General features: G+C 35.2%; 1 protein-coding gene and 1 long non-coding RNA gene across 2 annotated transcripts; both read right to left on the reverse strand.

The window, feature by feature from the left end:
• Positions 1-1,302: 1,302 nt before the first annotated feature.
• On the reverse strand, positions 1,303-6,994 carry LOC136802880 (uncharacterized). Its single transcript, XM_067059637.1, has 9 exons — positions 6,931-6,994; positions 5,982-6,177; positions 5,619-5,779; positions 5,058-5,288; positions 4,453-4,618; positions 3,717-4,109; positions 3,086-3,238; positions 2,051-2,540; positions 1,303-1,656 (listed from the first exon to the last, which is right to left on the reverse strand). Exons 2-9 carry the CDS (start codon positions 6,160-6,162, stop codon positions 1,476-1,478), a joined length of 1,956 nt encoding a protein of 651 aa, XP_066915738.1. The 5' UTR covers positions 6,163-6,177; positions 6,931-6,994; the 3' UTR covers positions 1,303-1,475.
• A 14,688-nt stretch (positions 6,995-21,682) lies between these two features.
• Positions 21,683-22,988, reverse strand: LOC136802881 (uncharacterized). The gene is made up of 2 exons (XR_010846077.1): positions 22,617-22,988; positions 21,683-22,369 (listed from the first exon to the last, which is right to left on the reverse strand). It is a non-coding gene; the product is annotated as an uncharacterized lncRNA (long non-coding RNA).
• Positions 22,989-23,411: the final 423 nt, after the last annotated feature.

The following is a 23,411-nucleotide window of genomic DNA, read 5'->3' on the forward strand; positions in this document are numbered from 1 at the left end:
GCAAAAGGTCGCGCAAGGTATAACCAACAGCCGAATTGCGCCGCATAGCGTCCTCGCGGCTTCGAATTGTCTAAAATGGTAGCTGAAGTAGCGAATGAGTAGATAAAGCAAACAAAGCGCCTGTCTGCCTGGATGCTGGAATATGAAGGAATTCCTGGAACGAATTCCCACAAATTTCTTTTACCTCGACTAGGTCTAGGCAGGGTAGTTGCATAGACTGTATCCTGAGACTGATTGGAATCGATTGCTGGCTAAATTTAACATGTTTCAGATGACCTTTACATGGGGAATATAGTGGTATATAGGTATATCATGGAGTTTTTATTTATTTTTTTTATAAATGGGGGGATGGCTACCATCATGTGTATGAGATCTGGCTAGAAACTTGCATTTATAGTGGAGGCTAACATACATAGTCCTCAAATCATTGACCACCTGAACCTGAACCTGTAGTTCATTTGTTTTGAAATTTTGCTGCTTTGTTTTGATTGCGCAGCGATTGGTGGTCAGTCCATTTGAGTAGTTTGTCAGTTTGATGGCGCGCTATCCACTGGTGCAAGTTACCTGACTTTACGGTAGTCATTTAGATAGCTATACAAGTTTCTTTCCATGCCATTTTAGCCTTCGATGTTTTGTTCGATGTCGTCCATTGATTACATTCAATCTTGTTCGATTTAAACAGGAGAACCCGTCTGCGTATTTAGATCTGATGTACCGTAGGTCGGGGAAACTTCGGACAGATTTTCAAGTTTTTTCTTTATTTCTCCTGGAATATGAAAAAAAGATCAACCAAACTTACTGTACATAACATTTGTGTTATTGTCTTTCAGGAAACCAACGTTACAAGTAAATCAGCCAGGTCATTATGAAAGAAACACCGTCTCAATTTCAGAAAGGTCAACTTCGTAAAATGTTAAACTTCGGAATGATTTGCCGTCACTCCAACGATCTACCATCATGACTGGATGCTGCGCTATTTCGAAACAAAAACATTGCACTTGAAGTGCCATTTGTTGAAAAATACCAAGAGACAAATTCGTGTGAGCCGAGAAGTTAACGACATAACGATTCGAATTTCACTTAATTGGTCATTAATTTTTCTGGGCGTGCAATGGAAGCGTGAATAACAAAAACTCGTCAACCGATCATTAGACTTTTTATGGACGCTGAACACATGAGAGGGTTTTCCTAACACACTTAAAATTTACGATTTATATAGCGGAAACCTGGGAAATAGTCATAGGGGTTTCCTGAGTAGGCTGTGAATTTCTAAAGCGGGAAAAGAAAGAAGGCGAAAAATTTGAATGTTTTTATAAGTACACATAATTAGAATCCGATCATAAATATAAAAAGTACCACTATAATATGAATTTCAATCTTGAATATAGACAGAATATAGTCAGCAAAATGACTATCAACATAAATGTTTTATGAACACAAATTTACACACTGAATTAAAAAGTACTGAAAAAAATTTATTTTTTCGCCTTTTGTTTTAAGCGTTGGCTTTGCCTCTGCGCTGGTCTCGGCTGACAAACATCACATGTGAACGGTATCGTCTCCCAATCAATTTCGTTAACTTTTCGAATGTTATAATGTAAACCGGAACAATGGATGTGGTAGGCCCGGCCACATTTTTGATCACATACTATCCAGCTGAAATAGCAAAGAGTTAAAAAAATAAGAGCGCAAAAAAAACAGTACCAAAATGTGTTTAAGGTATTTGAAGCCATAAATTATAACCTTTTCGTCCAAAAATCATAAGCATTGATTTCTACTATCAATGGGTGACGTTTTAATTTAGACACTTTCTGTACCAACAAATGGAGCATGTTTGAAATACTATACTCCCGCCAAAATTGTTAAAAAAACCTGTCATTTCAGATTTAATCCTAGATTTAATCATGGGCTTGTGACACAGGGGTGTACTTAAGGAATTAGTCAGCTGTTACACTTTACTAATCTTATTGTCAATTATATTGTAAAACGAAAATGCCAAAGGGTTGAAATATTTCTAACGAGTTTATATAGACAGGGTGCAGACACTCACATTTCAGAAGCAGTGTCGCTGTTCCAACCGATATTGCAGCCTGGACACACCCAGCTGATGCCATCTCCGTCCTCTTCCTGCGTCATTTCCTCAGTTTCCTCTACTGTATCTGTGGGGAGTTGTTCCTCGGCCTGTTCTCTTTCTTTTGCCGCACGATTTTCGATTGCCTCTATTTCTATTTCATCTATCTCTTCCTCTATATTGAAGTATTCCTCATCCTCATCTTCATCCGATTGTGCGGCCAGGGCTTCCTCTAGCTCCAATGTCAATTGCTCTTCGACGTCACTATCATCAGTGTCTGTATCAACCTCTCTGTCATTGATGACGTTCGATGGCCCTGGTTGTTCACCATCGTCCACACTGGCTTGTGCTTGGGTCTGTGCTGGTTGCTGTGAAACCTCAAGGACTTCAGTAGTTGTAGCCGCCTGGGTATCCAGCATGTCGCAAGCATTTTTGCCAGGCTCACATTTCTTGCCTCTGGTTTGTTTGTCTAAGGGAGAAAACAGTTGTCATTTCAAGTATTTCAAGAAGAGCAAGATTTTTCCATTGTGTGACATCAACGACCGGTTTTCCATCTTTTTAACGAGGACAAAACCTACTGTTAAAATCCTGGGGGGGGGGGGGTACTAGGGTTGAGGGAGAGATTGCTATTTGCTGACAAATCAGAAAGTCTTAAATTAGTCTCTCTAAGGGTCACCTTAGAGAGACTGATTTAAAACTTTCTGATTTTTTCCGACCCTTCGAGAGACTTTGGAAGGTGAAAAAACCGACCGACCTTAAGCCACGCACATACCCAGCACTCATTTTTTTGCCTAAGTAACACTCCCCACCCGGGTTAAAATCTTTGTAGTGGATTTGGTGAACAAATAAGCATATCTGTAAGCTTGTTGATTGGTGTATACTTGGGTGTAACTTTCGTTTATCTTTTCCATTTTAATGACTCCCTTTTTTCGGAAGAATTCAATTCACAATATAGCTAGGCGTAACCGAGTCTGTTTAAAAAAAGGAAATATGCTTATAAGAACGTGTACTCACTGGTTACAGAACATGTTCGGTTGTTTTCGAGAAAGTCTAGAACACTATCATTGAATATATTTAAATCAAAGCCATCAACAACATGAACACGTGAAGGTATCTTCTTTGCTATCTTAGTACGGTCCAGTGGGTGAATGCCACACGTTCGAAATCCTAAAATGACGTGGAATGATAGAATTCATTAAAATGTGATATCGACTGTTCATGGCTTCATTAGACGAAGGTAGAAGAGCAAATTTCACCCTAATTTAACACTCAAAAATCCACAATTTATCCGGCCCGTCGGCATAAACCGTTGTCGTATCTTTTTAAACTCTAAGTTCATTACGTTGACTCCCAAAAATAATTTGTATTTGCACGTCCAATTAAGAAGTAAGAATCACTGACGGGAAAATTATCAAGTCTCCATAAAAAAAGAGATGCCTTGGAGTTTTTACAAGATACTTTAATAATTGGTCATGTAAAGCGATAGAGATGACGCGTTCTTTTTAGAAAAAGTAATAAGATTCTTTTATTACATCTTAACAACCAACCAAATCAAATAAGAGCTAGTAAAAACTCCAGCTTGTCCCATAAAAAAGGCATTTTTTATGAAAATCAACCGCTATCATATATAAAAATGCATACTAACCAGATTCTAGGGCAGTTCCAAGCTCGCGTTCTATCCTGATAAAAGTACTCCTTAGAATTGCCGGAAAGCACGTTTTTTGTAAGTCATCCTTAATTCTGGTTTCCCGTCTCCATGCCTCCAAGCTTTGCCGCCAAAACTTCTTTACTGGGGAGAAAACGGCAACATCAAGGGGTTGTGAAATGTGGGTGGTGTTCGGAATGAGCGGAATGAATGCAATGTTGTGACGGCGGCATTCAATCAAGACGTCAGCAGTGTAATGACACCCAAGATTGTCACCAATGATGACCTTCTTTCCAGTCAACTCCTTTAGACGTGGTAACGCTAGGTCCATAAACCATTTGGTGAAGGATTGTGCCTCAAACCAACCATTTTTACTCATAGTATACGAAGCACCTTAGAGTAATGTGATAAGACGTTATTTCCACTATAATACACCCCTGTCTCAGTGCCCCGGTGGAACCTTTTCCCACGGTGGGGATGAAAATTTCTATCGAAATCCCAATATGGATAGAAAATCTATTGTTTCCAGCTCAAAATTTACAGTGGGGATGGTTTTGGAGTCCAATTTTTTCCATTAAATTTTCAATGGGGATAGCCCACAATTAAGTCACTCAGGTATTGTCTGTAAATCAATGCTAAGGCAGGCTATGTGAACGGTAAAATAACTACGCAAAAAACCTTATTGTTGACGAATATGAAATAGGAGGAGTCAGTTACTACATAGAAACATACATACCTCTTGGCCCGTGTTTCTTCCAGTTTTCCCACATACATTTCGATTTATATACAATCATGGGTGGCATGAACTCGCCCTTCGGGTTGCCGCAACACATGACTGAAAATGAAGTTTTCGAGTGAGGCATGCATCGTTCAACTCTCCGTCTCCTCTTAGATACAATGACCTGGACGAGATAATATATGTCGATAAAGTTAATTAGCGTGCCCTGTGAAACAGAGATATGGTGCTCACAATCCAAAAAGACTCCTGTGTAATGGACGCGGTCAGATCTTAATGGGCTAGCTAGGTTAGCTAAGTAAAAAATTGAACATCAATGTAATCCTGAACTTCCTGACACGAATACTAACATCTACAGTTACACAAAAGGTACGAGAATTCAATTAAACTTTTGATAAAATTAGTTAACCTATGATTAGGAATTGAGTATAAAATCTCCACCTTTGTAAAACCGAAGATTATAAATCCCTATATTTGGTTATTTGCCTGATTTTATCTGAAAAGGTACGAATTTGCATTTGGGTCACAGGAGAAGGGGTTAAAAAAAAACCTTTTCTGATGTAAAAAACGGTCAGATTTGATCAATAATTCAGAAATGTTTTAACCTTTTTCTTTCCTGGATCGTCAGTGAAATTAGTCTCGTCAAAATTCCAAATATTCTCTGGCGGTACCCCGTCGAGTTCTTTTTCCAGATTGATGAAAAATTTGTTTACATCTTCCAAACTTAACCCACTTCTGTTCGGTTTGACGTTGTCTACACTTCGTAGTTTGAGTTTGAAGTCACGAATAAAGCGTTCGGTCCAATCCATGCTGGGGAGGTTTTCATTTCTGAACAACTGTAAGACAATATATACATGTTTTATATAAGCGTATAGGTTCAGCGATGCCTAGGTTGAGGGCGTGGCAAGGCCGAATACTGTTCGTAAGAGTGCTTATACCCCGAGCAAAATGTTAGGAAAAATCCGTGAAACCCAGCCCAAATCAGGATAATTTTCTTAGTCTCGAGAAATGCCTAGTATATGCTTAAATTATTGCCATTACTGATTCTAGATGTTTATAACTTCAATGCTTATAAAAAAACATAATAATGTAAATTGGTTTAATAAAATTCTTCACAATTCTGGCAGTTCATTTCCCCTAAAAACACATCAGAATATTTCCCTAACCTTTACGCCCTTTTTGTTTAGGTAGTCTTGCACAAAGTATCGTAGGTCTGTTCTGTCCATGGGTACCTGCCACTCACATGTCAGCTCTACCATTGAAGCCAGTGCCTTCTCTTCATCATGACTGAGAACGGTCGGGCGTCCAACTTTCTTTGGGTGATTGTCTGAGAGTATGCAGAGGAAAATAATTTTATAAAGGCAAATTTTATAAATTTATAAAGGCAATTCTTTGTTAAAAGTCTTAAAGAACCTAAGATATAACTGTTATGTTCAAATACTAAAATCAATTTACCGACTATGGTCAGAGCCCTTAAATGAAATCCTTATAATAAGTTCCCTCTTTTTCTCGGGTATCGTAAATATTACCTTTTATTTTGTCATACAGAGTGGACCGTGGGATTTTATATTTTAGCGCGATATCTTTGACTTTTTTTCCCAACCTGATTTCTGTTAACGCCCTCTCCATTGTCCCATCGTTTGGGTCATACTTTGTCTGGTATTGACGAGCTCCGTACTTCCCCGCTTTTCTCTTTGGATGTCTTGCCATGATGCTTTGTTCCTACTGCAAAGGAAATATAGTTTTTGTTATATTGCTGCAACAATGGAGATAAATCATAAAGAATTTGTGTCCATTCATTTTTGCCAGCATTGGCTCGATGGCTCTTGATTAATCATAGCGTGTGAACGTGCTACGTATGAGAGAACGACAATGGTCGTTCGCGCCACGCAGAAGAGTCGGTCACTTTCGATTACACCGGCACTCTTATTCCCTTGCGGCACGAACACACTGCGACTGATCAAGGCCGTCCCAAGGGAACGCCTCACCTTTAGCATTGTATTACAGGCTGACTGTACACAACTTGTTAAGATATAGTGGATTACAAAATTACCAAAACACATTTGGGACAAACTTCACTTGTGGTGCCCAAATTAAATTTTTGTAAGACAACATGTAAGCGCTATAATTTATTGGAGGACAGGCTAACAAAGAAAAAAGAAAATATCCATACACCTGGATGATAGACATGGGTTTCTGCAAAGTATGTATTAGATCATGGTTTGCCCTGGAATCAGGTAACAATAAAAAACCCTTTTCAAATCCCCAATACTTTTATCGGTACAGGCTAAGTGAAATAAGCCCATACATCCACAACAAATATACAGGCCCTGCAATTTAGGTAGAATTAAGTGTAACTGAAACAGGGGTGGCTTATGTCACGAAAACATGATTGACCCACTAAAATAAACATTTCAGCCCAAAGCTATAGCTAATAATTTACATGTAAATTTAAAAGGATAAATAAAATTTTCTTACCTTTGGATGTGTTTTGATGTAGATTTGTTTCAGTGTGTCATGCGAGTATGTATGTATGTGTATTTGGATACACAATCTGTGCTCAAGGCATTTATACACAAAACTGCACACGTGTGTAAACAGTGGTCACCCGCGCATTCACACTCACGAGATGAAAAAATTATTACCGCCCTTTCAATACGCCCCTACGTCACTGACCCAGTGAGACCCCCGCCTCACTGGAAAATTTGACCGAAATTTCGTTCCCGGTAGGAAAACACTTTACAATTTCACTACAAGTATGGGAAGAAATCCTACTGGGGCTGTGAGACCGGGATATAATAGTTATGTGGATATTTGCTGGGACTATAGTGAGTAAGACCGTTAGCAACGGAGGGTGAAAAAAACGAAGGAAACTGTGAGGGTAAATTTCAAAGTCACCCTGCCGCAAGTGACTCAAATACGATGGTCGCAAAAAACTTTTGAATTAAAGACTTTTTGGACGTTAAAAATAAAAAGGACTCAGACAGCCGTTATTCCATGGCTAGCCACTTAAAAATATAAGTTGTTATTACTATTATTATGTTATTATCAGTAACTGTTGAAATAACGCGAAAGAGGCCAGCACGAAAACATTTGGGTCATTTTTCTCATTTTTGTGATTTTTGAACAGAAACAACGAGGCGCTATTTCGCTTCCATTGTCTTTCGGTGCTCCCTGTAGAAATTGCCTGCTAGTGTTACCCCTGGCCCCCCTGCCACCACGTTACTACTTGTCTAAATTAAACCCCCCTGTAACAGATCACTCCGGTGGTTGAATAACCAAGTGTATAAGATTGTCAATCAATGCCTTGGATACTTAACGTGTGAACCTGGTCACAATTATTCATAAATTAAAGTTTATAAGTTGGTCAACAATGCAAGATTTTTCAAGGGAGCAGCCAACTAAAGTAAAATTTTTCTTATCCGCTTATTTTTAACATAACGCATGCTAAAATAAGTTATCGCAGCAAGGTTTTAAAATGCCACCGGGTTACTGAGATAGGGTTGTTCATAAAAAGTTACCATGCGTAAAAGTTGAGTTAAATAGTCGTCCAACTATGGAAAAAATGGCCGACATATTGTCAAGAAAGTATTCACTCACAAATCAGACAACGGTTTCCTATAAAAAACTTGTTGCACTTTCCCCTCACCTTTTGAAATAGAATTAAGGGGTTTCCCTTTACTTTTTCATTTAAAACGTCATAATTAGTCTACTTACGTCATAATTGGAAAACGTGCAAATCGCGGGACAATTCTTAAACCAATTACCTTAAATGACTAGCATAACGTAAGAGCTTGAGAAATTTCTCGCTTGGGAATTGGTTCAATTCTTAGATCTTCGGCTACCGGTGCAACAATTTCCGCAGCGATCTTTCTGCGTGATGAATGGGCCAACTTTAAAGGGCTGTTAAAGATCGAGGAATGAATATTTTTGAACGAAATAAACTTTAACATAACATTGAATATATCCTCTTTTCATTACATAAATAAAATTTTGAGGTTGCCGCCTTAGTTATCCAACAAATCTCTTTACAATGGAAGATGGTCAAATATCGTGGTTTTCTTCAATTTCTTCTTCGTTTTTCTTTCGGCGTTCCGTCGCTTGATATGTATCGTCGGGTGTACTTCATTTCTGAACTGTGAAAGAAAAAAGTACGATAAAATGTTAAATCCTCGCGAAGTAATCACTCGTTAAAGATTTTAGTCCGAAGTTTCCTTCATTCCGAAGTTTCCCCGACCTACGGTATACTTGACGAGTCAGAGCTGTCAGTCCATTTTCAGACTCAAAAACAAAATAATAGCCTATTTTATTGCTGTGCTCACTTGCTGAAGAAAATTTTTTAGAATTTCAAGAATTTGTTCAGAAAGTGAGTGTGACCACTAGTCATAACGCTTTGAATAACATGTTTTGATTGGTAGATTTTTTGATTGACAGATTGTTTTGGATGGAAATTTGAAATTCAAATTCTCAGCTCTGACCATGCTATCCATTTCGCCATTTCGCCATCAGTATATAAAAAAGAAATCATAGCATGGATCTCCAGGCTATGTTCAATTACGTTCAATGTCTTCAATCAAACCAATCGAATCTGAAAATTGTGGTAATAATCAATCGAGTTTCGATTGCGTTCGACAATCGAATTTCAATTGGTCGATTGCGTTTCATGTGTTTTGATTGGTTTGATCAATCGCGATTCCGTTCGATTGAGATCGTCTGGTTATATTGTATGTACATTTGATCGTAAATTGTCAAACGACTGATGGACTGTCTAACAAGAAGCAAGGACTCCATTTGTTGAACATTTGGGTTGGATCATCAAAAAGTTAATCGATAATCAATCAATTCAATTGATGAATTTATCAATCAATCAATTCATCAAAGGGTTAATCAATATTCAATCAATTCAATTGATGAATTAATCGATCAATCAATAAAGCACCCCTCAAACTCCTGATTTTGATTACCTTTTAATTATCATAACCAATTGATATCCAATCCATAGATTGGTTATCAATTGGTCATTGATCGGAAAAAGTTATCAATTGTATCGAGTGGGACAGTCTGGACTACTACCGTCAGTTGGGGTTACTTTCATAAGCAAGGGGTCACTTTCATCAACTTTAAACGGCAGACCACTTTTAATGTTTTTCATTTTATTATTTATATATGTTACATTGAATTGATGAGGAGAGTAACTTTTTGTAAATATAGAAAGTAAATTTTTATGGTCTGAAATTTCTATAAGAAAAAGAAAACAAAAAATGATTTACTTATATACAACTTGTTACATTTTATCTACATTCATTTAAAAGTTACAGACCAGAAAGGGACCGTCTACTATGCACTAAGGGGGTTGGTTGTGTTGTCTCAAAAGCGTATGTTTGCGTAAGGAAGTATAATGAAGTCATATGCACTGAAGAAAATACGAACTAGCAACTAACCATAACAATCCGTAATTAAAAACCCAAGTACACCATGGAAGAAAAACAAAAAAACAAACTAACAGTAACAATAGCACAGAGAACTACAAAAGAAATGCACAAGACACAAAAGGAAGTAATAAGCTGAAGACCGAAGTCCGAGATCAGGTGCGGTACCTCGAGTAAGCATCTCCTGCCACTCTAGAGTCACCCGTCAGCTTATCAGGAAGAGAAAGAAAATAAAACATAGGCACAAAGTCTGACCATACAGTTAAGTACAGCAGAAAAGAAAAGTTTGAAAAGTCAGCCTAGAACCCGGTTCGGCGTCCCGTACCCGAGCGACCGCCTCAAAGAGGAGAGGAAGAAGAAATGACACAAAATCAATAACGAACAATATTAAATTGAAAAAAAAAAAAATATTAAATAAATAAATAAAAAAAATAAAAAATAAATAAAATAAAATAAAATAAAAAGAAATAATAATAATAATAAAATAAATAAACAAAATAAAGTAAAGTTAAAATGAAATAAACGACAAGTCCAATATTTTTTTGTAATTTTATAAGTAAATAAGGAAAACTCCCGAGAGCAGATTCATGCAAGGAAAAATAACAAAAACAAGACGACTTAAAGTCGAAAATTTCGCATAATATTAGAACATCAACGACGAAGACGCGTGAAACGTGACTCCGGCAGCAAAAAACTAAAAAATCCCTTTTTATAAGCGTAAAAAAGATCTTTATATTCAGAATAAATCAGAGAACTGCAATATACTTGAGAAAAAAAATTTAAAATTTTTTGAAAATGAAGAAGAAAAAATGAACTTTTCATTCTCTGATGCCAGAAAAATCATTTTGTGCTTTGATAACACGTCACTTGTGATAAGACTTCTTTCACTTGCGCAAAGTTTATATCAACTTCTTTCTATAAACAGTAGAATTTTTCTAAAATTGAGAAAATAGCTACAGTATGTGGCCCCCAAAACGGCGATCAAATTTGAAATTTCTCTCAAATCTAGAGGAAAACAGATTTTACAAAAAATTTTGCTGCATGAAAACCTTTAACAGGCTTAACATCTCTACTTTATTTCCAGGAAGTTCTTTTTCAAAATTTTCAATTTCAACAATATTTTTCAATCGCTTAAAGATAGGTAGCTTTTTTCTAAGGACCCCCAAAATGGAGGTTTGAAATTTTAGCGATTTCTCGAGATATCTTTAAGATATGAATACAAAATTTTGACCATAGTTTTGAAATATGATTTAGAGGGTTTTGGGCAGGGTTTTATTTGATAAAATTTTTACAGTATACCCCTGGTCGTCAAAATGCAGGTTTGGGGCCCCCAAAACGGAGGTGTAGTTAAAATCAAATTATTAAGCCCAGTGGTAATAGGGGGAAAAACTATGAACAAATTTATGTTTTTCCTTAAATTTACGACCCGATGGATGTAAAATTTATGATTTTTATGAAATATTTCAAGATTTTCGATACTGCAAAGTCCAAACTGAAAATTTGGAAATTTTCAAAATGACAATTTTAATTTAAAAACATCTTAATCAAGTTTTTGAAAACAAATCTCTTTTGAAAATAGTTCCATTCATGTATGGAATAAGCTGTAAAAATTTTAGAAAGAAAGCTTAACTAAAACTGAAAATATTAAGCTTTAAAGATATCTTTCTCCTATATTTTGCAAAAAAATTACAGAATTTGCCGTTTTTTGCTGATTCAGCGAAAATTTTATATATATAGTTAATTTTTTGTTTTATAAACTATTAACTCAAGGTGATAGAATTAGAATTCCAAGATTTTTTGCTTTTTCTCACATTTAGAATTTTCGGTTTTGTCAATGCTGATTCTAGGGCTCCAAAATACTGGTTGTCCTTCAAGATGCTATATCTTTTACCCAGCCTCTAAAGTCACAGATGTATTTGCATTTTCTGAACGGCATTAGGTGTAGAAAGTTTCCTATACCCCGTTTTCATAACTTATTTTCAATATCCAAGGAGCTAGAGTGAGTTATATGTAATTTTTATCTAATTTTGGTGTTAAAATATTTTCTTTAGACGCAAATATGTTGTTTTGAATCTGTCTCAAACCAGCAAAAACATGCTCATTTTTAAGTATAACCATCATTCTTTCAAAATAAACAAAAATCGTTTAATTCTGATAAATCTACAAGTCAGAATCTTCATTTTAATGAAAACCTCCGTTTTGGGGGCCGTCTCCGTTTTGGGGTCCATATACTGTACATTAGTCTGAAAAATCTGTTGTATACTATCTTTCTGATATGAATGATGGCGCACCACCATCAAAATCATTGGGCTTTTCCAGAACAAAATTTGAACATTGCAGAATATTGTGGGTTTGAGGATATAACATTTTTTGGAAATTTACCCTATGACTTTTGACCCACAGACAGCAGGTCTAACCCATCGGACAGAGCAGGTCTAACCTTCAGACAAGCATCAGTTGACCCTATGGACCAATCAAGAGGCCACTAAAGGCAAAAAACAGTTGAGTAGTTGAGCTCCAGCTTCTGAACTAGAAAATGGCAGGGTAAAAACTAGCCAACTGTAAAGAAATAATACTCTTTGAGATTTTCCAAAATCTCAACGCAATAATCCATATAAAATATATTTAGAAAAGCTCGTAACTTAAGGATGCAGACTTCGGTCAAGATAGAATATGGGGATTTATTTACCACCTGTCACTCAAATTTTCCCACCAGATACAAATTGACTAAACCTCACTAAAAGTGAAGCAATTATTTTCAATCTTCAATTATTTTATGATGCTATAATAGAGAGCTTTAAAATTAATTATTTCTAGGTTGACCGTAAATCTTTCAAAATCATAAAATAAAATGTTTACACACCCAGTGAAAGTAGTAAGTGCTAAAAGCAGTAAAAGAATCAATATTAAATGTAATCGATTAATGGCCCTTCTATCAAATCACAAGAATGACTCCTTTATACTGCTCTAACTGCATCCTATTAAAACAAACCCTCCCCAATCTCTTGCCAGTTACATGTTTTTTTTTATAAGCATAACGCTTAAAGCATATGAAGACTCAGATTTGCAGGATTCCTAAGCATAACATGAACATATATGTCAGCCTAAAATATTTTTCAAGTGGTCATTTTTATCTGTTTAAAAAGGTTTGGTAGAGGTCAAGTAAAAAATAAGACATTCCACGGTTTCCTACATTCCAATGCTCCCAAAATCTGAACAAACTTTTACAAAATTTCTGAAATTTCATTAAAAACTTGGCTCGGGTGAATCATAATCATGATTCTTAAATCTTAAGCATATAATAAGCATAAACTATGCCGGGATGCTTTGAGAACTTAAGCATACACGAGCCTGACCAAGGGGCATACACTTATGCTTATAAAAAAAGAATTTATCCTGTAAAATAGATATAGGGGGAAGATTCCAGAGTGGGGAAATGGGAATCTCATACCAAACAACGGTACCACTGGAATTTTTAATAATTCAAAATGAAAATCCTGATGAAGTTTGATTGAAGCTCAATTAGTTTGATTTTTTACCATCAACTGCTCTAACTTGGGACTATCTGACAAAACATGGGACAGCAATTTGGCCACCATTTCACCAAACCTCCAAAGTCATTTGATTTGAGTTAAGGAACGGCGTATTTAAAAATACACGATTTCTCTTTCGATTTTTCAGTAAGTTGAAATAGAGACCAGATATGCAACAGTCCCATCTTTCGACCAATCGTCCAAGTTAGAGCAGTTGACGGTACCTTGTTGCCCATTCTTTTTACACTCTGACGGCTTATAAGCAGACACCCACGCTAAACCTTAAAGAGCAGGCCAATATCTATCGGCCAAGCGATGTCAATCGAACTGTTCGATTACCGAACCACAAATCCAACAGTCATTGAACCAAGAAATTTCGGTAAAGTTCAATTTTGATTGATGTTCGACGTGTTTGATTGAGCTGTTGCGCTAGCAATAAGTGGGACCATTTGAGCTAATAAAAACACTGATCGCATCAAACTTAATTGAACTGCGATGTATATAATCAAACATCAAACTGAAGATTTTCAGGTAAAGTTCAATTACTGTTCGATCAGGTTCGATAATCGAACACCTATCGTTCGATGAAATTTGATGGTTCAATTACCAAAATTGGTTTGATAAGGTTTGGACGTGGACATCGTCGCCTGGCATCGGCCATCGCCATCGGGGAGGAAACAAGCTGGAACTTTTTTTTAATCCAAACTCATCGAACAACAATCAAACTTCATTAGAAAAAAAACTGTCATCAAACTTACATAATCAAACTAATCAAAAACTTGTCTCGTCAAATTAGGCTTGGTAATCGAACAGCTACTGTTGGATAGCTCGATAGTTCTTCGATATATATGAAATGATTGCTGAATTTCAATTGACATAATTTCTAGGAAATATGTGGAAATACTTGCTAAATCAGACTGCTTGTCACAATTGGTTAACATTTAACACATAACTATTTGGTGAAAAAAGGAAAAAAATATGATACCTGTGCTGTTTGTAGTTTTTTGAAGAAGAGGGTTATGTGGTGTTGTTGTTTGTGTAAAATTAACTCTTTTTGTACTACTTAAAACTTACTGAGCATTATCAATTTATTGGTGCATTCACTAACTACACAAACATAAAATACTTAGTAGTAAACGAATAATAAACCTCTTTAAATACTCTACAAAAGACCAGAAAACATGATAAAAATGTCTACAGCAGCAGCAAGTATCAAAAGCATGTGCAATCAAGCAGCCATTAGCTGATTAGTTCCCTTAGTTCTCATGATGAAGATGAATGTTTACAAAGGCTTGGTTACACATCTTGCACTATAGTATTTTAATTATCAAGAAAAGCGCTGTTTTTTATCTTTGTGAGTGAGTCCACCTTTAGAATATTGGCCGTAGTACGCCCGCAGCCAAACGCCCACGCCATAATTTGCGCCCAAAAAATTTTCTCGCCACGCACACAGAAAGGCTATCGTAATACTTTCGCTATGCGAAATTAATAATGCTTCAATTGATAAGCGATGATGCAAATTTAACCGAGTCTGCTGCAAATTTTTTCAAATCGTCATGTTTACCATAAGTTCTTTTTAAAATGTCTGTAATTTTTTGTGGATGGGCACCTTGATTCTTCATTCTGTCGATAACAGCTTTGGCAGACTTGATAAATGGTTCACATGTTGAACTTGCGCGACCAATTCTCAAAATTTCTGCACCAATGGTGGAATAAAAAATTTTAGAAGGCATGTTACTGCATTTAAAAGGCATCCTCACAATAGAAAAAGGAAAGCTGTCACGCTTGTCGTATAGTGAAGTATTGAAAAATCTTCCCTGTATTGAAATATCTAAGTCAAGGAAAGATACTTGTGTGTCACCGTGTTCCTTCTTAAGTTCTAATTCAGAAGGGTAGATATTTTTAAAGCATCGCTCAAATTCACCATCATCATTAATGGCCAAAAGATCGTCTATGAAGCGAAAGGTATGTCGAAACTTCCTGGCAATAAAAATATCTTCTTTTTTTACCTTTTTGACATAAGCTGACTCGTAGTAATAAAGAAAAAGATTGGCCATGAATGGAGCTGGATCCGAACCCATGGGAATACCAATCTTCTGTCTATAAACACGGTCTTCAAAAGTAAAAAAACAATTATCCATCAAGTATAACAGCTTCCTTAAAAGATTCTCTATAGTAAATATCACTCCATTTGGGGATGGTCGCGTCACCCATCTAGCACCAGACTTTGTTACAGACAACAGCTCTCGATCTCCCCCATTAAAACAAACATCAGTCAACTCGTTTAGAACAAACAACAACTTGTCATGAGGGATTTTCGTGTACAGAGTAGAAAAATCAAAGGTGGAAATGCAACTAGCTTTACCTTTTTTATTCAATTTATTTAAACTTTTCAATACTTCGTTGGTGTTCTCAATAACCCAAAATGTTTTTTAACAGAAGAATAATAACAGCACTTCATGTTGTACTAGTTTTCAATTTGATTGTAAAAGAGACGAAAACTGAAGTTACTGCCTGGGAAAGTTGTTTAACTGAACAGCTAGGAGCTGCAATGATAAAGCGAAATTTCAGAGGGTTTTTATGCATTTTTGGTAGCCAATAGATATTGGGTAGTTTTTCATTTCCAACTGACACCTCTATCCCAAATTTATCTTTAAGGTCTTTTTTGTGTGTACAAATAATGGTTTTATCCTTTTTGCGTACAGATTTGTAAGTGTCAGAGCCTGTGCCATTGAGTCCTAATTCCCTTGCCAAAACTTTGGCATAAAATCTTTTGCAAATCAAGGAAATATTGCCAGAAGCCTTGTCAATGGGGGCAATAACAAATCTTTCTTGTAAATCTAGTAAACTTTTTCGACAAATAGGGTCCCTCAATGTCTCTAGAACATGATCAAGTTTTAAAGTGGGAACAATTTGTTGTACTCTCTCGTCGATAGCTTTTACAATTTCCACTCTCCAAGCTCTAAGAACAACCTCATCTAAATGGTAACGCTCGCAGTAGGATTTAATGCATTTGTCAACACCTTTCAAAATTTCCATTTTAGCTGCTTCAAAATCTAGTTGTTTAGGTTCACGAAATTTAGGTCCACGAGAAAAAAGTTTACGTAATTTTTGATTGTCAATGATAGTTAAGTCACCTGTTATTATGTGATTATGAAAAGGATCTTTGAATTTGGAATCATTACATGAACAGGGAAGAATCGTAGGATCATTAAGAAATGACTTAACATCTAAAGTAGTGGAAAATTTGTTAAAATTAAAGATTCTACAATCAAGTTAAATATTTGTCCACCGGGAAGTAACAATCGATTTAAGTGCTCTAAAAGGGTAAGTTTTAACTCTGAGTTTTAATGAGACTTAAGACTTAGTTACGAAAGTCCAAAGTTCAATAGTCAATAAACTGATATAGGTTTGCCCCTCCCAAATTGAAATATTGAAAATTAAAAAGACCAAAGTTCTTTAAATCTGAACGTTAAAAAGCCAAAATTCTCACATATTAACCTATTGTCTTTGGAAATCAAAAATGCCAAATTTGCTTGCTGGGGGTCTAATTTTCACAGTCATAAAAAAATTTCTTCGGTAACAGCCAAAATTTTTGAAAATTCTCAATATGGCATTGTTAGATTTCTGTGGGACCTTATTGATATTTCACCAAAAACTGTTTGACCTGAAAATGCTTCAATGTCGTGGGTTATTTTTCAAATTTGACCCCCGCAGGCGAAATCGGCATTTTTAATTTTAGCAATCAAGGTTAATATTCTGAAAAGGAAATCGGGAAGTTTTGAACGATTTGAAGTGCTCTAAAGTAGGTTGGAGGGTAGAGTTTTAACTCTTTTTAACATGAGACTCCTTAGGATTTCAAAAGTTCAAATATCCAATAAACTCAAAGCCTGTAAGTCTGCCAACCCCTCCCAAATTGAATTTCGATTAGATAGCCAAAAATCGCTTTTCGCCAGTTTATTTGAAAACGTTAAAAGCCAACAACAAACCTGATTGTAGAGCCAACAGGTTCTTTCAATGTATAAATGATGGTGGTGTTTCAAAAGTTTTAGCTAAGAAAATGTAGGTACACACAAAAAAAATTTACAGCCTTTTTTTGCTTGTCAGAACTTTTGTTGAATGAAAAAGTACAACAAGGGGGTAAAGCCATACGGACGGCTCCAAAAATCTGCTGTTTGAACTTAATAAGTGTTAGTTATTCAGGAAAACTTTTCTTCGGATTTCGGCTAGGAATGGGTGTGATGTGCGTGCAGACCTCTGGCCCTTACTAGCAAAAAGGTGACCCTCTCAGTGCCCACCCTTAGAGAGACTTTTTCAGTTTCTATAATGGGCCAAAGAAATTGGGTTGGTGTAATTTAGATGCTCTAACGATACTTCACGAGCGCGATCCATGCATAATGGATTATTCCTATAATTAATCAAAAACTTAATTATAACTAATTGAAAACTGCATAATCTTTCTCGCTTTTGCCACAGGGAAAAAAGTAAGCATGGAACTACGAATAATTATGGTAGAAAAAGAAAAACTAATATTTATAAAAGAAGTAATCTAAAGGTGAAAGTAAACAATGCTGCTCTCAGTTTAACAATCATAATGAATATAGAATTTCTTGAAAATAAGAGAATATATGGCGAACAAATGTTTGAGGACGTTGTTCGGCAAAAAGATTTTTTTCGTAAACAAGCCCCTATATTGGTTGGAAGTAAGTGAATGCTGGGTTCTTAATCTTTATATTGCATAAACGTTTCAAATGAAGTTAGTATATTACCTAAATATTTTATCATGATTGTTAATTACGCATGAATTAACATTTTTATGGATCGCGAATCGTGCATCGTAATCGTTACGTGCATCTTTAAATTACACCACCCAAAGAAATTCGATTTTTAAAAGAATTCTATTTTGAAAAATTTCTAATTTTTGAAAAATTTCACTTTTTTAAAATGTTCACTTTTTTGACTTTCACTTTTCTTTGACCCGAGTTTGTGAAAAAACCGACCCTTAGAGAGACTGATTTTGACTTTTGTTGTTTTGGTAACCCTTAGAGAGACTTTGGGAGGGTGAAAAACCATTAAGGCACGCACATACCCAGCACCATGGTTCGGATTCCATGAAGCCCACGGCTAAGCCCAAGTAAAAAATCACTGCAAAGCTTGTATTCTCGGCTGCCGTATCATTATTAAACAGTAAAAATGGTAGATAAATGGCGAAGAGAGGTTTCTGCGAAGAGAATTGTGCGGGAAATTTTGTGGAATGGTGTCCTGTGTTCCTTCTAAACAACTATAATAATACATAATAATTTTCTAATCAGGGAAAGTTTTTACTGACTGATGGAGATTGGAAACAAGACCAACAAAGACAATGATTTGATTCCCTTTATTATTAAGCTGTTCTGTTAGAATCTTCAAAATCTTTATAGTTATAGTTTCTTACCGTCGTTAGACAAATCATTCCCATTTTCTGCCAAACATTCAAATGTTAAAATGGCAAAGTTTTGGTATGTTGAAAAACGAACCAAGCTGGCACTATGTAATAAAAATGAGAATAACATTGTTTATTCCGCTTTTTTCACGGGGTCAGAATTTTAGTTGATTGACCAGCGTGGCTTATCTTGGTCGTTAGAATTTTTTCATTTGAAAGTTTGGCAAAACATTGGAATGATTTGTCCAACGACGGTATTTTATAGCCTTTACCACATTTTGTATCAGGTTGAATATCATTGAGGGTAGTTGGTTTTCTAGAAACATATTTAGATGTAATTGATCAAGAATGATTCGAAATTCCCCAACTTGGTAGTTAGTAACGAGTAATTAACTTTTATGACTTTTAGCTATTTTTAGTCTTGGGTGAGGGTTCAATATAAATACATCAAAGGTATGGAAGCTTGAATCAGTTGTAGGCTCTTCTCCATCGACTAAGGATGTCAAATAAAGTCGGAAAGGTCAAGATTATCAGACTGTCTGCCCATTAAGAAGTACCACAGAGTGTATCTTGTTGTGATTATAAAAACCAGGTGAAACTTTTGAAAGAAAAATTAGAACTAATTGGAAATTGGAAACACTACTAGGAAAAGTTGCTGAATTAACGAAACATCTTGGCCGGGTGATTGGCTTCAAGACTTCAGATTTCAAAAATGATGAAGAAAAAGTTTCATACAATACATCTTTGCCAAAATTTCTATACAATCCCTTTAACACTTTTGATGAAGAGTAACCCCGAAGATATTTCAACACTTGATAAGGTTGTTGTAGTTGCTTGTGCTCTCACAATGAAGACTGATTATCAAAATAAGGTTAAACATTATAAGTGCTGCATGTGAATTAATACAATATATGACATTACACTTTTTGTGTTATTGCTATCACATCTTCTAGGTTTGGATCTCTTTATATTATTGCAATATACAAGATAAACGTGGTCCTTTAGACCTGCTTATTATGACCAGTACTTACGTTATATCTTCTCTATCAAGAGTCAGCGACAATGAGGCCTTTGGGAAGGCTGATACCCTTTCCACTTTATTTTAAAGTGGACCACTTTAATTTTAATTCTAAAGTGGATAATACAGACTATCTCAAAAAGAAAAATATCATTCAGAGAAACAAAAAAAAAGAAGTTACTTTTGCGAATGAATTTCTTTTGGTGCTAGAACTTATTTAGAATACTAATTCTTTTAATCTTGGCAAGTATGAATTTTGGCGAACATGAGGCGTTAATATCAATTGTATCAAAATAACAGAAAAACTTAATATTTTTTAAAAGCGTGCGATGAGATAGTCTGGGGGATACCCAAGATAGATTTTAGTAGTTTATTTTTATTGATTTAATAATATTTTCAAAGTTTATACTCGTGACAGGGGGCATGAAGGTACTACATGACACTAACATAACACACACTACAAAGTGGTCTAGTTTTGAATATTGTCAAAAGCAGTACTGCAGGGTGGTATTTTTTAAACTTCACTTCACTATTAGAGACCGCCAAGATAGGGTATAAATTTCCCCTGTTCGTACTCGGTTCATCGATTGGCTGGTGGTGAGAAAAAATCTGAGGAAAAAACTTTTTGTTTCTTTTCCTGATGCTTTAATTTTTTACTCAATGTGAGGTTTAACACCATAGGTAATATTACAAGACCTTGTTAAGAGCTTTAGTTAGCTTTTATGTTAGCTTTATATTCAAGGTGGTGACAATTTTTTTACATTTTTTCTTTGTATATAGGGACGAGATAACATGAATAGAAGCAGTATTATGTTGTGAGCAAAAATCAAAAAAAGATTTCAAGGGGGGGGGGGGAATTATTTTAAAAACCTTAGGGAGGGGAACTAAAAGGGGGGCAGAGGGATTTTTTTCAATTTTCAAGGGTGGGGAACCAACCTACTAGGACACTATGGCGCTGAACTGCGGATTCTAATGAATATAAAAAATAATCCATCAATTAATATCCATTATTTTCATGGAAACAATAAGGAAGGGTAGAACCTTTACAAAACCATTTGATAAAAGGAAGGGGTATAGAGGAAAGTGCCTTCAAAAAGAAGTGGTAAAGGATGAGTGTGGGTAGATTTTCGAAGAGGTTACAACTCTTGAAAGAATATTTTAAGAATATATTTTATAGTTAAAGAAGTATTAAACCTTCAACTATTTAAAAAATGTACAATAAACATAGAAAGACAAGAACAATACCAATAAGCGGATACAACAATACAACATGCTCAGATTGAATATTCATAGAATCTATGGAAAATATAAAGCTTTTAGTTCTATATTTTCAAAAGTTTTATTTCTATCTCTGGTCAGTGAAATTCTTTCTATCTTTGATACATTTCTATGATAAACTTTTAGGGGATAGGCTCATTTTGTGAAAACACAAGGTTCATAAAAGGGACAAAGGCGTAGATAGATTTGTAAAGGAAAAGGGTAGGACATCTCTCTGCTAGCTACACTTTGTGCTAACAAAAGTTTTTGACAATTAAGAAAAACCTCTTTTTCAAAAGAGTTTCATGCAAGGAGGTTGTATCTCAATCAGGTTACTTTACCCTACTAGTCAACCTCGTTAATTTTTGAAATGTGTCATACTGGATGTGAATATGGAAAGCTTACAACAGGCAACCTGGATATAAACAAAATGGAATTAGTGTTCTGTACTAAGTAGAATGATGGAAACATTTTTACAGAAACCTCACCTTTAGAAAAGTTTGTTGTATAATGAGAATTTAGAACTTGAAAGAAATTGGGTTCTCTTAGGGTCACTTTTGGGAATGATTAGTGAAATGTAATTTAATTTCTGGATATTTAAAACTGTGCTTTTATAAAACTAAAACATATTTAAAACTCATGTAAAATAAGGATTTTGCTTAAAAACTAAAATACAAATTATTGTGTGAAAGAAATTTGAATCATAATCAAAATCGACCACATGGAACCACTCTCAAGGGAATTATTCCACTAACATGGCTTCCACACGAAAGTCGAAAAGAGTACACACTTATTGTTAATAGATTTAAAACTTATTATGATAATATTATTGTGATAGTTATTATAACAATATGTGGCATATCCAGTGTCTTTCTTTTCCAGCTTCAGGGCAAAATCTTTTTCCAGTGAAAGCTGTTTACTTTTGGTGACATTGATTGAATAATGTATCATTTTGGGGAAAAGAATTTGCCCTGACTTTGGCATGATCTCACAAATCTTGCTTTCTTCTCGGTTAGAAGGAAGCTGTCATCTAAGATCATTGGACTATGCATAGACAAGGTGTACTTTGGGTTTGTTTACAATATACACCATTCTTTCTTCCTGTGAACTTTACCAATATGGGCATTATTTAATAAGGCATTTGATGCAATCCATCCGTTCTTTCATTTTTGTTCGTCCTTCCTTCACAGCTTATGGTCTAGTATCAACTAATGACCAGGGTGACAAACAATAGGATCCCATCAAATGTTTCGATGTTCTGCAAAAAAAAAGAAAAGTTTAAATAAAACTTGATAAATATATTTTTTAAAAGATACTTATGGATATGTTGCTATTTTTTTCACTAATTTATTCAGATGTTAAATTATATATAAACAGACTGATCTGGATGAATTTTAAAGGAGATTATAAGAGTATGAAAATAGCTTTTCTGATACAATACAATAGAGTATATAAATATGAGTATTAAACTCTGTAAAAAGAAGCCTTTAAAGGGTATTGCATACCTCTTTATTGTGGGAGATAATTGACTCTCTCTCTGATCATTCTTTCTATGAAAAGCCACGTACAAAGAAAAAATCAGCTCGGTTCGTTGGGCAGGGATGCCAAACCCTGAAGAAGCAATCAGTGAGCCTCCACCGTACCCAAAGCTATAAACTCTAGTCAGTTCTTCATGTTAATCGTGCTTCTGTTCTTCTTGAATACATTATCTTTTATATTTATTTATGGGTCCATCATGAACTAAAACTTTTCATTTACGGGTCATGGTGACCCTATCTTTGGAACGTGTCCAAGTATTTTGATGAAAATAATAACTTTTCCTGTAGGATTAAGATTTTTGTTTTTATATCCATTTGTTCCTCCTGGTTCTTTTAACTTAAAACATGTAATGTGAATATATTTTTCACTGTCTTTAGTTTTTATAGATAGATATAAAAGGGGAATCACAAAGGTACTTTACCTTTCTCTTTACGGTGTGAATTATTAATCATTTTTACTTTTTCACATCTACTTAATGTTTATACCGGGTGTCTCTGAAAAAACTTCCCCCTGTTTGATTCAAAATTGCGAAAAAGTGAAAAAACATATTAGCTTGATTTTTTCGAAATCGTTTAGAGGAGGATTTAACTTAAATTTTGGTATATCAAACTTTAAAATTGCTTCATTAGATCAAACGTTATGACAAAAAGAGTAAAAAAATTGTTTTCAAAAAGAGCGCAAAAAAGACAAGAAAACAGGGTATTCAAATCTTTTGTTAGAAAAAATAGACACTCAAACTTTCTCTTCTCCACTCAGATCCC

This window comes from Clytia hemisphaerica, unplaced genomic scaffold (genome assembly GCF_902728285.1).
Source record: "Clytia hemisphaerica strain Z4C2 unplaced genomic scaffold, Clytia hemisphaerica genome assembly, whole genome shotgun sequence".
Lineage (NCBI taxonomy): Eukaryota > Metazoa > Cnidaria > Hydrozoa > Leptothecata > Clytiidae > Clytia > Clytia hemisphaerica.